The sequence below is a fragment of the Cervus elaphus genome, chromosome 6 (assembly GCF_910594005.1).
Source record: "Cervus elaphus chromosome 6, mCerEla1.1, whole genome shotgun sequence".
In the NCBI taxonomy this organism is placed as follows: Eukaryota; Metazoa; Chordata; class Mammalia; order Artiodactyla; family Cervidae; genus Cervus; species Cervus elaphus.
The window spans coordinates 30,714,478-30,732,992 of record NC_057820.1 but is presented as its reverse complement, the minus strand read 5'-3'; the positions used below and the strand labels follow the sequence as shown (position 1 = coordinate 30,732,992).

General features: G+C 36.8%; 1 protein-coding gene across 5 annotated transcripts in view; it reads right to left on the bottom strand.

Annotated features, from left to right (window-relative positions):
• Positions 1–18,515, bottom strand: part of LOC122696498 (UDP-glucuronosyltransferase 2A1) — a 62,961-nt gene that overhangs the window by 23,444 nt on the left and 21,002 nt on the right. The window contains exon 1 of one of the 5 annotated variants that reach the window (XM_043906569.1): positions 7,915–8,662. The exons of the other annotated variants lie outside the window; for them this stretch is intronic. Within the exon in view, the coding sequence (XP_043762504.1) occupies positions 7,915–8,638 (724 nt within the window). The 5' untranslated portion in view covers positions 8,639–8,662. Of the gene's footprint in view, positions 1–7,914; positions 8,663–18,515 lie in introns of those variants that run through there. 5 annotated transcript variants of the gene reach the window in all.

Genomic DNA, 18,515 nt, shown 5'->3' with positions numbered 1-18,515 from the left:
ACTGATCCAGAGAGTGGGTTCCAGGCTGCAGACATGGCAACAAGTTCTGTACCGCTGAGAACTCAGCTGTAGTAGGTTTCTCTCTGGCTCTGTTACTAACATCATATGCCAAGGAAACCAAGAGGAGCCATGCCCACTTGGCCACTCCATGTTGAGTAATAAACATCCAGAACTCTGTCCCAGCTATAGACCTTGAAGTGGCCCACAACTGGCTCAAACCCTGTGGGATCCCCAGAGGCAAGTTGGACAAACTTGGTCCGACTGTGGATTCTGAGTACGCCCTGTAACTGGGCTGTTTCCTGTCCAAGCCACAGTCCTCAAGTAGCCCAGCTGGCAGAGCAACCAGGCAGGAAGCACTCTTGTCTGCACCTCAGGATCCTGAAAGTTTCCTGTACTGAACTCCAGTCTCCTCATGACCAGTCTGCCAACAGCCCTGAGGGTTCAGGGACACAGAGGGAATCACTCTAATCTGCAACCTAGAGATTCTGTAAAGATTCCAGACTTGATTTCAACCCCTTCTAGCCACCATCTGAGAGCTGTCACAGTAACATGCAGACTAAGCAATAGACACTCAAAAGCGGTGTCCCCAGAGATGCTGAAGAGTTCCCTAGTTAGCTGCAACCCCATCACAGCTACAGTCCATTTGCAGACCTGCTGCTCAGGGATCCAGTAGGAGACACTTCTGTCTGTGTTCTCAGAGGTCCTGAAAGGGCTCTACACTCAGTTTCAGCCCCTTCTAGCTACAGTTCATAAATCTACTTTTGGATGGGTGGATAGAGAGAATGTGGTATGTACATACAATGGAATATTACTCAGCAATGAAAAAGAGTGGAATGTTGCCATTTGTGACAAAATGAATGAAACTTATGCTAAGTGAAATATGTCAGACAGAGAAAAACAAATAATGTATGATGTCACTGAAATGTGGGGTCTTAAAAAGAAAAAAAGCCATCTCAAAGAGGAGAGGAGATTGGTGGTTGTCAAGAACAAGTAGGGATGGGGGAATTTAGGGAGATGTTGATCAGAGGGTACAAACTTTCAGTTATGAGGTGAATAAGTTCTGGGGATCTAATATTCAGTATGGTGACTAACAGTATGGTTAACAATACAATACTATATACTCAAAAGTTCCTAAGAGAGTAGATATTGAATGTTCTTACCACAAAAGTAAGTAAATATGTGAGGTTATTATTATGGTGAAAATTTTTCTACACTTCTCTGTATAGCAAGTTGTCATGCTGTGCACTTTAAACTTTGACAATGTTATATGTCAATTACCTCTTTTTTCTTTTGGCCATGCCATATATCAAGTGGGAACTGATTTCGTCAACCAGAGAAGGAACCCATACCCCCTGCAGTGGAAGCATAGAGTCTTAATCACAGGACCCCCAGGGAAGTCCAGTTATGTCTTAATAAAGCTAGAAACAAGAACAAATATAGAAGAAATCAAATATCATAATGAATCAAAGAAAAACCACTTAAGTAGTGAAAATTCTTAATGATACAGGAAGCATTGCAGATAAGTAGGAAAAAGAAAAAGCTTTGAATAAATTATAATGGTACAACTCTGTATCCCTGGGCAATAGTAGGAAGAAAAAAGAGAGAGAAGAGGGATAGAGAAGGAAGGAGACAGGGGAGAAGGAGGAAGAAGGAAGAGCAAAGGAAGAAAGGTAAAAAGAAGAGAAATTGAGCCCAAAATACAGAAAAATAAATTACTAAGTAGATTAAAATCTTCAAAAGCAAAACCATGATCTCTTTGAGGACAATATAAAAGGAAATCTTTATGCTTTTAGAGTAAGAAAGGATTTGCTCAAGTGTTTAAAAAAAGAAAATGGCTAATTATTTTATTTCATTAGGTTTAAAACCCAAAGGTTTTAAATACGATATTTAAGAGAATGAGAAGCACATCATAAACTCCCAAGGTCTCTACAGTACATGAAACTAACAACGGCTTGTCTAGACGATGAAAAGAATTTATTGAAACAACAATGAAGACACAAGAAACCCTTTAGAAAAAAATGGACTAACAACAAGAGAAGGATATTCATGGAAAAGAAACAAAAATAGCCCATAAAATATGAAAAGTTACTCAAGCCAGTAATAATGAAGGAAATCTAAATGAAACCACAGATAGTATTTCAGATCTATCACTTTGACAAAGCTCAGAAAAATCATTTCTTTGGGAGATTATAAAATTACAACATGTTGACAGTTGCTGAACTTTGTAAACCTGATAAATATCATTGCACATGTGTGAATTTTATGGTATGTCAATTACTCCTCGTTGATTAATAAAACTCATTCAATAATATGCTGCATAAAGATGTGGTATGATGAGAAATAAAATGCTGTGTTGGTTAAGGTAAAAATTTGTATAGTTTTGGTTAAAGTATAATTTTTTGACAAAAGCCTGAAACTACCTAGTAGGGGAAAATACAGATAAAGATTTAAACATAGATATATGGTTTCTATCATGTTGGCATGTTTGCTTCTACAACAGAGGGCATACACAAGAATGTTCATAATAGCAGTATTATATAATAAATTATAAATAGTTGTGTGCATGCTAAATCTCTTCAGTTGTGCCTAACTCTGCAAACCTATGGACAATAGCCACCAGGCTCCTCTGTCATAGGATCCTCCAGGCAAGAAAACTGCAGTGAGTTGCTATGCTCTCCTCCAGCGGATCTTCCCAACCAAGGATCGAATGTCTCCTATGTCTCCTGCTAAAGGCAGATTCTTTACCACTAGCGCCACCTGGGAAGCCCAAGTAGCTAGTTGTTGATACACAAAACATCAGGTATACAACAGAATACTCTCTACAGAGCTTTAAAAAAAAAAAAACACATGATTGCATCCTAAAAACTATTCTGCATAAGTAACACTTCTATGTTTATATGTATAATATTAGAAAATTAAATTGTAGAATGTTAAAGAAATCATATATAATGATAGACGTAAAATTTCCGAGAAAATGTTCACCAAATTCAGGCTTGTGGTTTCTACTGACAGAAGAGCGTTTCTAAAAACTGTAATGATCTATTTCTTAACTTGCTTTATAAGGCATACAGAAGTTTATTTTATTATTTCTCTCAACTGTATACTTACATCTCTTCACTTTTTATTGGTATGATATTTTCTAAAATATGAAATTATATGTATAATATTTCAAAAGATATAAAATATTTATATCTATTGATTTATATTGATAAATTTCTGAGTCGACTGAGGGACTTGAAAAGACGTTTGTAATGCCCATCATAGAAAATTAAAGATTTAGATTTCCTAAAATGCCAGACCAATTAGAGATCAATAGGATAAAGAGTCCAAAGAAAATGTAATAATTGCTGGCTACCTAAGAAAATATCTGAGGATAAGAGCTAAATCATTCAAAAGTTTTAGAGGGCATTGTAGCAGAAATGTAGGTACAAATTTTAGGGAAATACTTCTTTTTGTTGTTTTTTTGGTAACAGCAGATCTGGAACAATCTAAGTATAGCTTTCACACTAGACAAATTAAATGATTTGTTACATACACTCATATGAGTATTACTAAAGAATAATGTAGGTTTTAATATGTTGTGAGGAAAGATGTCAAATCAATATCAAGTGAAAATAGGTAAAGATGAATATCACTGTTCCTACTGGTAAATATATATATATATATATATATATATATATATATATATATACATACATACATACATACATATAGGCAAGGCAAGTGTTAGTCGCTGAGTTGTATCCGACTCTTTGCGACCCCATGGACTGTAGCTCTCCAGGCTCCTCTGTCAATGGAATTCTCTGGACAAGAATATTTAAGTGGGTAGCCATTCCCTTCTGCAGGGGATCTTCCCAACCTAGGGATCAAACCCAGGTCTCCTGCATTGCAGGCAGATTCTTGACCATCTGAGCCACCAGGGAAGCCATATATACATATACATATATATATATACACACATTCATACATATACATACACACACACACCCATACACATAAATTTATGTTTAATAGTTAGACAATATTTTAATGTAAAGACAGAAGACAACTATCTATGGTGAAACAGATCACCAGCCCAGGTGGGATGCATGAGACAAGTGCTCGGGCCTGGTGCACTGGGAAGACCCAGAGGAATCGGGTGGAGAGGGAGGTGGGAGGGGGGTTCTGGATGGGGAATAAGTGTAAATCTATGGCTGATTCATATCAATGAAAAAAAAAAAAAAAAAAGAGTGCTTATGTAGGAAAAACATAAAGCCAATTATCATTCATTATATATATATAGTTTTATTCCATTCAAATTTTTAGCAATTTGTACTAGCTATTTTTTTCATTACATCAAGAATGAAATTATACTCATAGTGTCTTCAGAATTGCTTAATAAAGAAGATGAAAGAGTAGAACAATGAAAATTGATGACAGTACTTACAGTAAACGAGAAATCTGTTAAAGGTGGTAAAGTTAAAAACTGGCCATTGATCCTAAGGACTATATATTTTGTATAACATGTACCCATACAGAATCCTTTACCTTTCCTATATTTATGCATAATACAACAAATGTCTCCGAAAGTTATCAGTTGGAACTAGGACAGCATCTCTAATTATCAGAATATATTTCTAGTTCTGTGGTTTGCATTTGTTTCTGAGAGAAGAATTGAGGCCAAGGAACTGGTCTTATTTATCTCAAATCCATAGAGCCTAACACTTTGCCTACACTGAGAAAGCACTTGTGTGTGCCTGCTCAATCACTGCGGAGAAGGCAATGGCACCCTACTCCAGTACTCTTGCCTGGAAAATCCCACGGACAGAGGAACCTGTCCCCCGTCAGTCCATGGGGTCGCCAAGAGTCGGACACGATTGAATGATCTTACTTTCACTTTTCACTTTCATGCATTGGAGAAGGAAATGGCAACCCACTCCAGTGTTCTTGCCTGGAGAATCCCAGGGACAGGGGAGCCTGGTGGGGAACAGGGGTCGCACAGAGTCAGACACAGCTGAAGCGACTTAGCTTCAGCAGCAGCAGCAGCTCAATCACTTCAGTCCTATCCAGCTCTGTAATTCTATGGACTGTAGTCCACCAGGCTCCTCTGTCCTTGGGATTTCCCAGGTAAGAACACTGGAGTGGGTTGGCATGCCATCCTCCAGGGGATCTTCCTCACCCAGGGATCAAACCCGTGTCTCCTGCATTGCTGGTGGATTCTTTACTACTGAGCAACCAGGGAAACACCCAGGGATGTTTATTGGTTGCTATGTTATTTATTAAATCAACACAGTGTAAATTCAAAGTCATGTGTAAAGCTAAGGATTTTTACAGTGCTTTTTTTTTTTTAAATCTTAGTTCTGTATAACAATGTGTCTATAAAAACCAGTGTTATGGACTGAACTGTGTTCCTCTTTTATTAAAACACTGAAGTCTGACAGTATTTGAAGGTAGATCTTTTAAAGGCAGTTAATGTAAATAAGATTATAAGAGTGGGCCCTAATCCAATATGACAGATCACCTTATAAGAAGAATAAGAGACCCTAGGATATACATATGGGCTTCCCAAGTGGCACTAGTGGAAAAGAACCTGCGTGCCAATGCAGGAGACATGAGACACAAGTTCAATCTGGTCAGGAAGATCCCCTGGAGAAGGACATGGCAACCCACTTCAGTATTCTTGCCTGGAGAATCTCATGGGCAAAGGAGCCTGATGAGCTACAGTCCATAAGGTTACAAAGAGTAGGACGCGACTGAAGAGACTTAGCAAGCACGCAGGATGTGCATATACAGAGGAAAGACCATGAGAGGACATAGCAAGAAAGTGGGCATCTGCAAGCTGTTCAGATAGGCCTTGAGGAAAACCAGTCCTGACAAAACTTTGGTCTTGGACTTCTAACTTGCCAAACTGAGAGAAAATAAATTTCTGTTTTTAATGCCACCCAATCTTTTAAATTTAGTTATAAAAGCCCTAGCAAACTACTACATTAAGGAAGTTAAATTAGTTAAGATTTCTAATACCCAATATGATCCTTGTTAGTTCATGTTTCTTCGTGACTCTCAAATTGTATTTGGAGTGGTAATAAATGCTGGGGAGAGTGTGGGGAAATGGGTACACTCCTACACTGTTCGTGGGAATGTAAGTTGATACAGTCACTCTGGAAAACAGTAGGAAATTTCCTCTAAAACGTAAAATTAAAATTACCATAGGATTCAACAATCCTATCCATGGACATATGGAAAATTGGGAAAGGAGTACGTCAAGTCTGTATATTGTCATCCTGTTTATTTAATTTCTATGCAGAGTATATCATGTGAAATGCCTGGCTGGATGAAGCACAAGCTGGAATCAAGATTGCCAGGAGAAATATCAATAACCTCAGATATGCAGATGACACTACCCTTATGGCAGAAAGTGAAGAGGAACTGAAGAGCCTCTTGATGAAAGTGAGAGAGGAGAGTGAAAAAACTGGCTTAAAACTCGACATTCAAAAAACGAAAATCTTGGCATCCGGTTCCATCACTTCATGGCAAACAGATGGGGAAACCATGGAAACAGTGACTGATTTTATTTTCTTGGGTTCCAAAGTCACTGCAGATGGTGACTGAAGCCTTGAAATCTGGAGAAATTTGATGTTGGAGAAGACTCTTGCGAGTCTCATGGACAGCAAGGCAATCAAACCAGGACTGATGCTGAGGCTGAAGCGTCAATACTTTGGCCACCTGATGTGAAGAACTGACCCATTGGAAAAGACCCTGAAGCTGGGAAAGATTGAAGGGAGGAGGAGAAGGGGACGACAGAAGATGAGATGCTGGGATGGCGTTTCCAGCTAGATGAACCTGGGTTTGAGCAGGCTCTGGGAGTTGGTTATGGACAGGGGAACCTGGTGTACTGCAGTCCATGGGGTCACAGAATCAGACAAAACTGAGCAACTGAACTGAACTGATACATATGTATAACTCAATCACTATGTTATATTGCAGAAATTATTGCATTTTAAATCAACTATACTTCAATTAAAAACAAAACAAAACAGTGTATGGAGTGAAAGCCAGCTTCAGTGATGCAATCAGATAAGAGCTAGACATTTGAAAATTGCAAAGCAAAACCATTTTTAATTAGAAAAAGCAGGTGATTAAAAATAGAATGTACATAACCAGTAAAGTGAAAAATATACTGTTTTTAACATCTTGAGTTATAAACTCTTTCAAGTTTCTGCTTAATTTTTCAGTTTTCTATATTATACTCCTCGAAAACTCGGAAACTTCTCAGTATGACCCATTATGATGAAGTAGTTCTCATAGGACTTACTGAAGTTTCATCCAAAATATATGAGAGGTAGGAATACATGGTACTCTGGTCCAAAAGAAGGATGGTTTAAATTTTAAATCTAATATTCCATGATTTTCAAAATTTGTAGAGCAAAATTCAGACAAAATAAGTTATATACCAAATTTAATACCACTGTTAACATGGGTCAGGTTCCAGACTATTACTAAAATCAGGCAAGGAGACTATCTTCCTCTTTTAACAAACATTACACTCACTTAACCAGTAAGAAATCAAACGTCTCCTCTATGAAAACTCAGTATATTAGACTTATTTGTGATGTCCTGCATCTGACAAAAATACATATTCCATTGGATTGACATTTATTAGCATGTTTTATATTTCATTTTGTTTTGGTAACAATCTTTTTAAGTATTGAAGTATCCTAATAAATAGAGGACTGTAAAGAAAGAGGAACCATGGAAAGAAATTTCTTGCCTCCCTTCCCCAATTAGTTATTGAACCACAGTTCCTTGATATCAATTGTGGAGCTTTTGTGAAAGTGAAAGTTTTAAAAATAGATTCCTTCCCTCTTCCTAGACTTTTCTGAAACCTCCTCAGCATCTTCTGATAATTACTTGAGAATGAAAAGCAGAGTCTCTTACCTAATACTTCACTGTAAAACTGGTCCCAAAGCTGAGGGTCATATTGTTGGAGCCAGAAGTCAAAGAAAATGGTAAACATTAGATTTTTTACCCTTTGCAGAAAGGTCATTTTGTCTGGTAATCCTGCCATGACAACAGGCACGTAGGAAGGTGGAGATGGAAGTTGCCCACAGTATTTCTCCATTGTACTACCCAGGGAGAGTCTTAATGTATACACAAAAGGAATTCCCAGAATCTCAGCAATCAGCTCACCGCAGGGCGTCACAGGGTCTATAACCATAACTTTATAGTTGGTGTCCTGGAGTTTCTTCATGATTGTCTGGTTGTAGACAACACTCTCACAGATAAGTTTTAAATCTGCACTTATTTGAAGAAAAAAATCTTGAAGTTTCTTTGCTGATTGCCAGGGTGACAATGTTGGCATGACGTTAACAGATAGATCTAAAAATTCGTTTAGACTTTTTTCAGCAACCTCTTTGTCCTGCGGCACTGAGAACATCTCGAAGTTCAGTGTGGAAGGCTTGTTGTTGTCAATGATAAAATTTTGTGACGACACCAACACAGTCACTTCATGGCCTCTTTCCGTGAGTTTCTCCAGAATAACCTTTAGATTGAGCCAGTGGCTCATGTCACAGGGCCACACCAGGATCTTCTCACAGAATCCACAGCCCGTGTAACAGAACTGCAGCAGTAGAATTGCTGAAACCCATTTCTTGGACATCATGATAGCAGCTCCCTCACACACTGCTCTGCAAACGCTGAATGTTTGTTGGGCACAAAATTGAAGTGGCAATTTAGACATCGATCAAGTTAAAAATTAATTTCTGGAGTTAGGAAACTTACATGCAGAGAACTTTGCCAGTTGTTAACTGGGCATGATATTTGTTCAGGAGAAGATAGGAAATATTCATATATTTTTGAGGAAATGATTGCAACCTAGGAGTTTTAAAAATAGATTAAAATAGAAAAAAATAATGTTTTATTGACATTTTTAAAAATATGATAGAACCCATTTAAATATATCTAGCAAATAATATGGTGAATCTCATGGAACATGATGATTAATAATTTGGGGAAACATGAAAATATATGTCTTCTCATAAAGCTGGTCACATGCTAGCATGTAGATAAAACACATACATTGCCTAATATAGGAGGAATATGAATATACTAAATGTTGTACAAAGATACAGGATTTTAGGGTCTCAGAATATGCTATCACTCTAACGTGAAGAAATCAAAGTTTCAACACAGAGGGGACATTTCAGCTAAACTCAGAAGCAAAGAATACAGGAGAAGGATTTTAAAGTTGAATAGAAGAAAGGGATAAAAAGATGAATGATATGTAAGTCATGGTCATTTAAGTTTACAGTTGTTAGTTCAGTATGTATGGGGCAGAGGCTAACACAGAAACTGTGCAGAAAAGGGAAATATTAGTTAAAATAGGACCCTTTGGAGAGCTTTAAATGCTGTATGCTGGGTTCAGTTTTAATCTTCATAAAAAGATGTGTACTCAAATTTTCAGATCAGGTACAGAAAATGATCATGTATGTCCTTTAACAAACCTAAACTGGCATCTGAATATTATTTGAGTTGCAAAGAAAAAAAGATACATAACTAGCTAAAATTAAATTTTAAGACAGCAGGATTTGATCAGAGTATCAGGGAGAATATAATATTGGTTTGGGAATAGAGGGTCTAGAATGAGGGTCATGACTGCTGAGAAGTGAGGGGTGCTCAGTCATTAACAAGGGTGTGCTTGGTTTAGACTCTGAGCAATCAGAGAGTGCTAAGAACTCTAGAAAAATCACGAAATACTAAAGGAGTAGTAGTTATGGAAAAATTTTTTGACCGACCATGTGTCATTAATGATTGAACATGTGTGTGAATCTCAAGAGAGGGGAAATATTTAGGAGCACAGATTTTGTGTCCCATCATCGATCTGTACTTCAGTCCAATTCCAATTTCTTTTCAAAACATTTGATATTTCATGTCTTCAACAAGCAACTTTTCACACTTACTTTATACTGGATTCTATACCATGCACAGGGTAGAAAGAAACAAATAAGATACGTTTCTAATTCAAAATGATCTCATAGATTATTGCAGAAAATAAATTATCATGATGATTTATACTTCTCCCTTATACTTCTACAAATATAAAGGAGATAGATCATAGAAGGTATAGATGAAATAAGGAAGGGCAAAGCTCATGAAGCAGGTTGCTTGGTGGGGGAAGATAATGATGAAATTATAAGTTAGCTAAGTGTTTAAGAGTCTACTTAGTAGGTTGAAAAGTATTACTTAAAAGTGAAACAGTATGTTAATGTATCTGTGTTCTACGAATTGTGACATAGCTATACCAAGGGTTATGTTCAGTTACAAAATAATATTCATTTCAATAATTTGAAAGAGATATATTGAAATTTCAATTTCCCTTGACAGCTTCTCTGTTTTGCCAAAACAAAAACCCAGAGTAGGTTTGCTTAAAGATGCAAAGAATAATCTAGGATTAAGGATTGAGAGTTGTGTTGTGTTGCATAATTAGGCTTTGCATAAACTCTGCTAATGACTGGTAAAAAGCATAATCCAAAAGAGAATCAGAAAATAGAAAGCTACAACAGAACCATAAATTCACTAAGAGAAAACAGATAATGTTATAATCTTAGAGGATAAAAGTCATTTTACACAGGATAAATAGCCCCAAAGTGATTAAACAAAGATTGATAAATGTATCTAATCACTACGATGAAGTTCATATGTTGTAAAAATGTTTAAATGAAGTCAAACAGAGAGCAGAGATATATGGTACAGGTTAGAAATTGACCTCAGTATACATGTTATTGGGCTTCCCTGGTAGCTCAGCTGGTAAAAAATCTGCCTGCAATACAGGAGACCTGGGCTCAATCCCTGGGTTTGATCCCTGGGTTGGGAAGATCCCCTGGAGGAAGGCATGACAACCCACTCCAGTATTCTTGCCTGAATAGAGAAATATCTCTAAGTTGTTTTATTATATGAGAAAACTAAGGGAGAGCTCAGATTTTGAAGAATGATTCATTTTCATAAATGTAAAAGTATAGACATATTCACTTATATCCAACTGAAACATTTAAAATTCTGAATAAAATATAAAATTGCCCCATAAAAATTCATTTCTGATTTTCAAGAAAGTAAAAAGTCAGCAGACAGAATCCCTAAACAAAGTCAAGGCAGGAATTCTGATGTTCAATCTTGTTGTTTCTTTGTAGAACACACCATAGGTGCCAAGAGTGGAGAGAAGGAAAGTCTGAAGCCTTGCCAAGACCCTACACCCTGTGTATGTTCATGTAATGCTAGATTCTCAAGATATGGCCTCCCTTTTACAAACAAATTCACTTACACAGAAGTTTACAGCAAGGATAATTGCTAGTTTTGACTTGCTGGTGTGTAGATGAAAAAGATCTTTTAGAATTCTTAATAGTCAATCTTCATATGGATTTCCAGCTCAAACTAGAAAAGCCTCTTTGAAGAAACTTTGAACCCAACTTCAAAGGTTCCCACTGATAAAATTTGAAGGTAAATAAGCACCTCTTTGTTAAAAGAAAACAAGGCTTCAGGACTGAGAACCAGCAAAAGCAGCAGAAGCCAGAAATATGAATTCAATGATTTAAAATATTATTGTATGAAATGAAAAATAAAATTATTTTTACAATAAATTTAAAGGTATGAAAGCAAAGTCTGAAAATATTGGCAAGAAACAAGAGATTAAAAAGAATAATTGTGAAAATTTGCCAAAGAAACAAAGTGAATTTCTGGAATTCAAGAATTCAATAAATCAGATTTAAGTTAGTGAATAGATTGAAGAGTAGATTAAGCACAGCTGTACAAATAAACAGTGACCCAAAAGAGAAATCAAAAGCTGTTAAGCAGAATTAAGTTTTAAATAAAAAATGGAAACGATGATAGAATGCTAAAGATGCATGAAGAATAGACTAAGGCCTTTGAATCTAGTTATTGGTTGTGTCTACTCAGGGCTTCCTCTTTCAAGTCTTTTTTTTACTCTTTAGAGCTTGTGCATTTTTCATGCAGCCAGACTGCACAACTAAGCCCTAAATTTCTGTTCTTTAACCCAAATCTTCCGACTACTTTAAAAATTTAAAGTAGTCGGAAGATTTGGGTATAAAGTAGTCATTTTAAACATAAGCAATTCTAAATTAAGTCGAGATTTCTGTATATCCTTCAGGATTATTACTATGTTTTTCTAAATGTGATTTTCTATTTCCATTGCTCCTTCTGAATTATTCATTGGAATTTTATTGGAAAGGATTATAAAAATATGTGCCAACATATGATTAGTATGATTTGCAGTCTCACAGTATCTCCCTTCAAGATGCTTGCTCATCACAAAGGGGAAAATAGGGAGCATCCTGGCAGACACACTAGTAACTAAGTGATCAAAATACGGTCACTAGTAGTAAGCTGTCTATATGATGTACCTCTGATGCATCTCACTGTGAAGGACACAAGGTTACTTCTATAGTATTCTTTCCCCGAACACATCATCTCTCCCTAATCACAAGAAAATACCAGGAAAAAAGTTGAGGGATATTCTAAAAATTAACTAGCTGGTGCTCTTTAGAAAAACAGAGAGAGCCTGTGGGAACTGTCAGAAACTGAAGAGTAGGGAGACTGGACAAGTAAATGCAAGGAGGAAACCTGGATTGTTTACTGAAAAGAAAAAAGGATATCATCAGGATAATTGATAATTTTTCATAAGAATTTCTAGTTTTGATCATTTTATCATGATTGTATAAAATATTGATCTTAAAAACCCAGTCAATTAAAAAATCAATGATTCCTTCTCTATTTATTAATTAGAATTTAAATAATTCCCTACTATTCACTTATTTATATTTATATTGCTATAACTAAAAAATGTATTTTTATACATTTAATTATAATCATTATTTATTTTATTGTTCAAATTGTCACAGATATTGGAAAATGTCTCATACATTGGTTTCTACATACTTTTGATATGGCCCCATCATTTTCAATTACTTGTTACTTTTTGAAACCACAAAATGCTTCAGGATCATCTACTATTTTCACTGTCCCAACCTTAGAACTGACCATTTCTTCAAAGAATGCTGGTTCATTTTATTAGAGAATGGCACTTAAAAATCAAGATGAGTATATTAGACGTGTTCATTGTTACTTGTGTTTTAGCCATATATAGATAGATATAGTTCAACTTTAAACAACAATATCAGCAACATCAATGTCAACTTAGAAACACACACATATATAATATTGACAATTTTAGAATTAGCAATTAGAAAAATAGCTAAAACATTATGGATGATTCAATAAAACACTGTAATTCATGATTGCAATGTCAATTTCTGTGTGAGATATATTTTTATCTTTTAATAAAATAAAAAAAAATTCTAAATTATAAAATTTTTTGGTATCCATTTATTAGAGTATCCTTTCTCCATTGTATGTTCCTTGTTACTTTGTCATAAAATAATTCTCCACATATTTGTGGGTTTATTTCTGGCCTCTCAATTCTGTTTCATTGATTTATATGTCTATTTCCGGCCAATTCCATGCTGTCTTGATTACTATAGCTTTGTAATACAGTTTGGAATCAGGGAGAATTATACCTCCACTTGAGCTCTTCAGCTCACGATTTTCTGCTTGAATCTCTTTAGAGCTTAAATATCCCTGGTAAATTATTCTTTCTGTTAATTAATTCATTAATCTTGTTCCTGAACTCAATGAATTGCCTGAGTTTTCTTGTCACTTTTTGGGTTTCTTCGCGATAGCTATTTTGAATTCTCTGTCAGATTATGATATTCTGTGATTTTAAGTTTGGTTTTTGGAGAATTTTCATATTCTTTTTGTGGAACAATATTACTGTGGATCTCCATGAAGCTTGAGTTGTTCCTCTGCTGGCACATTTGAAGTAGTGAATGCCTTTCTTCTTTAGGTAATGTTTTCTTTCTTTTCTCGGCTGGTAAAGAATCCCCCAGCAACGCCGGAGACCCCCGTTTGACCTCTGGGTGGGGAAGATCCCTTGGAGAAGGGATAGGCTACCCACTCCAGTCTTCTCGGGCTTCCCTTGTGGCTCAGCTGGTAAAGAATTCTCTTGCAATGTGGGAGACCTGGGTTTGATCCCTGGATTGGGAAGATCCCCTGGAGAAGCGCATGGCAACCCACTCCAGTATTCTTGCTTGGAGAACCCCAGGGACAGAGGAGCCTGGGGAGCTGCAGTCCATGAGGCCGCAGAGTCTGACACCAGCGAATGGCTGAGCAGGAGCAGGATTCAATTAGCTGCCCTTCTATTGTCTTCCAGTAGGTGGCGCCATAGCACAAGTTTTTGCTTTTTGCTTGCATGCGCTCTCTCTAGTTCTATTTGAGAGCAGGCACTTTCCACCCTCCACTAGCTGTCAGAGGTGTTCGCTGGCGCTGGCATGTCACTGCTTTGGAGTCCTCGGCGCCCTGCTACAACTGGTGTCCCTGGTATCGCTGCCTGAGGTTCCAGGAGAGCGCGTGCTTCTCTGTCATCTCCCGAGTCACACACAGGCTTGGTCTCTGGTCTCCACGGGGGTGATGGAATTTTGGGAAGGTAGGGATCACAAGTTCCTCTGCTGTGAGTATTTGGTCCTTATCAGTGAAGCCGGAGATCAGACATTATTCTGTCTCATCGACCCCTTACTCATTTACGAGTGCTGATGACAACTGACACAAGCCTCTCCAACCACTACATGGGGATGACTGACAATGCAGAAAGAGAAACAGGGCCACAGAGGAAATACATAAGAAGAATGAGCTAAGTGGTAGGAGTTATTTAGTCTGATAAGGGTCTGAAAAGGACTGGAGAGCAGCTATGTTGGAAAAGGATCTTAGAGATTGATTGATGTGTTGGTCACAAAGGTATATACATTTGATATGCAAATCACTATGTGCTTTATGTACTTTAAACAGATACATGCAAATTATTTATTAATAAAAGATAATAATGAGACAGCACTGCACTTCATTATGGTTACAATTAAAGTAAAAGAATGAAAAGAAATGCCAAGTAAAAATGGAGAACAATTGGAATACTAGTAAATGGCTGATGAGATTATTAATTGGTACAAGAACTTGAAAATAAGCAGTATTTACTAAAGCTAAACAGATTCATACCCTATGACTTGGCAATTCCTTTCTTATATATACACCTTGTAGTATAACATACTTGTGTTCACCGAAAGACATGTACAAGAATGTTCGTAGCAGTGTTTATCATACATAGCCCAAACCAAGACAGCCAACATGACCACTGGCGGTAGAATGGATAAGTAAAATTTACATTAATTCAAAAGATTCTGTATAGCTATGAGAACGAACACACTACATCTACATGTGACAACTTGGACAAATATAAAAAGCATGATGCTAAATAAAAGGAGCAAAATACAAAAGGGCCATAATGTGTGGTTCATTTATACAGTTTAAAATTGGTCAAATTTAATCTGTGGTGTTAGAAGTCAAAAAAGTTGTTATCTTCAGATGGGTGTAGTCAGGACTGATATGAGGAAGTTTAGGGAATTACAGGTGTAATAATGTTTTGCTTCTTGGTTTGGGTTCTGGTTGCATGGGTTTATACTACGAAATTACAATGAACTGTACAATTTATGACTTAGGTTTTACTTGCAAGAAAGGTTATACAGAATCTTAAAAAGCTCACAGCACTAACCATAGGAAAACCATGTGTGAGAAGGAATTAAAAGCCTATGTGAGGTTCAATTCCTGGTTGGAGAGCTAAGATCCCACATGACTCATGGCCAGAAAAAACAAAATATAAAACAGAAGCCTAATTTAATAAAGACTTTAAAAATGGCCCCAGTCAAAAAAAAAATCTTAAAAAAAAATTTCCTCTGTTCTTTATTATATTATGAAAGTAATCAGTGTAAGATTCAGAAAAGACTAAGTAATCAAGGAAGAATAAGATAAAAATCACTGCCAGAGGTCACCCTTGCAAGCTTTTTTCCACTGTTATAAACTCAAGGACTCCCCTGCTCATGGGTTCCCAGCTCTAGCAGTAGGGTGACATAGATAACCGGAAAATATCAATCTTTCCCATTCTTTCTATAGCATTTGACCCTTGATCAAAGTCAAGCGTCATTCAATATACCTTTGAAATTAGGCAAATATGGGTGCTGTCCATTGTGTAGATGGAAGGATGAAAAGCTAGGTCATGGGATATGCAAATGCCAAACAGGTCAGTGAGTGGCAGAGTGAATAGAATCCAGGCTTTTCCCTTTCACAGGGCTGGAGGTACTGACACAGGCAAATTTCCTTTTTAAAAGCCTTTTGTGTTACATTTCAATGAGGAATATGTCAAAAAAGTAGCCATTGAGATAAAGGGTATTTTCTTTATGTATTGCAAACTAAAGGAAATAACTGTATCTTTAGAGTCACAGCTATGTGCTTTATAAATATTTCTGATAGCCATGTCCCCCTAATTGTTCAATATCCTTTCTGATGAAGCAGAGTCAGTTCACTTTGGGTTTACGACCTCTTGCTTGTTACTGTGAAGACACCCTGTGGTTAGAAGGATATGCAACCTTTCAAAGTTGCCCTTAAAAAATGTGAGTTTTATACAAGCAAAAGGGAAAAAAGGCTTTGTTCCTTTTGAAACTCTTGGTCTCAAAGTTTTAGGCACTGAAGTTTGTGCTGGTTTTGCTGAGGTGAGTGGTGGTCTCCTAACATCCTTTGGTTGACTTTCCTGGATGCTCCATGATCAAAAGTGAACATTTATAACCTGTTTCAAATGGGAGTTTGGCAGAATATCTGATAAATTGGTGTTCGAATCAACTGACCTTGATTGATGAGATTATCATCACCACCCATAGCAGCTACAGCAAATACCAACCCCACGCTGGCCACTCAACTACACACTGGTAGGAAATGACATAAAGGCCACGGGAGGATGCTGCTATGCCATTTCTAATGATCTTCATAACATTATGGTCATTTTATTATATCTAGAAAGCATAGTTATCCCACTAGGGTTTACTATAAATCCTTTTCTTAACTAAATCTACAAACACACGGTTACTTTTTATCAATAAATCTTGAATATTTAATAACCTAGAAGAGTTCAAGAATGAAACACTGGAGGTTTCATCTTAGGCTGTGCATAGTATGTTATATTTTCAAGTTGGTTCCCAAGAGTTTTTTTTAAAAAATTGTCTTGAGGTTTGAGGATATTAATCTAAACTTATTTTCAAAAGTTCAAGCTTTAATTTTCTCTTGAAAGTCTCTCAAATAGCAAGAAAATTTTAGTTGAATTCAAGTTCACACTCTTTATAAATTAATTACAATCTATAACATTGTGAATCTGAATAGTGAAGATACTTAATGAATAAATAAATAAATAAATATAATTACAAAATAAGGAAAAAAAAAAGCCTATGTGAGGGCAGATTAACAGAGATCCACATTTTCCAGGGAAAAGAGATGTTGGTAATAGTGATTAGAATGGGAGTGGGATACAGAAAAACAAACAAACAAAAAACCTCAGGCCTCGGGTGGAGAGGGAGGTGGGAGGGGGGATCGGGATGGGGAATACATGTAAATCCATAGCTGATTCATGTCAATGTATGACAAAAACCACTACAATATTGTAAAGTAATTAGCCTCCAACTAATAAAAATAAATGGAAAAAAAAAAAAGGCAGCCAGAAATCAAATGTGAAAAATGTACTGAGTAATTTAGTACAGCTTCAGGCAAGTTTGCTAGAGGGGAAATATTATGAGGCTCATTTATTTTATGTTTTTTTTAATGGTCTGGAAAAAGATAGGGTTACTTATAGGGAATACATCTAAAATTTAGCAGCAGGGAAAGAGGGACCAACATGGAACCTACATGGTAGTTACAGGTAAAAGCAGGTGTCAGTCACAAATTGACACTTGCCATGGACGCTTGCCATCTACCTCTACAAGGATTCATGTCCTGCTGAAGCTGCTGATCTCCAACACCCCCTGAAGGAGTTCAAGGTGGAGAATAGAAATGAGGTGCTCTGTGCTCCAGGAAACTGGCAGGACATGTCCTCAGATAGTTAGATTTTCTCAGGAGTTGATTTTATAAGCCCAATTCTTATATCTCCTTCTATCTAGAAAAGCACTAAAATCCTTCTTCGTGGTGCCAATTGCTTCTCATGACTAGCAGAAGCTTCATGAGACCAGCAGAAACTTTCTACCAAAAACATACAGTTGATTGCATGTCCTCCCCCTTTACCAAAATCACATATATACTGACCTTCCCCTCTTACCTCTTTGGAACAGTCTCTCAGAGCTACCTGAGGGGCTGCCTCCTAGGCTGCAGTCCTCATATTGCCCCCAATGAAACTTAACTTGCAACTCTCACATTGGGCATTTTTTTTTCTTTTTGTCAACACAGGCTATACTGGCTGAGTGGTACATAGATTAGTACTGGTCTTTCCTCTCTTCTGTCTGCAGAGTGCTGGGGAAAATAGAGACAGACCAGGAAACCAAAAGACAGAGGCGAAATGGGACCATTCAGTTTCCTTATCAATTTAACTATTTTCATTATAACATTCAAGT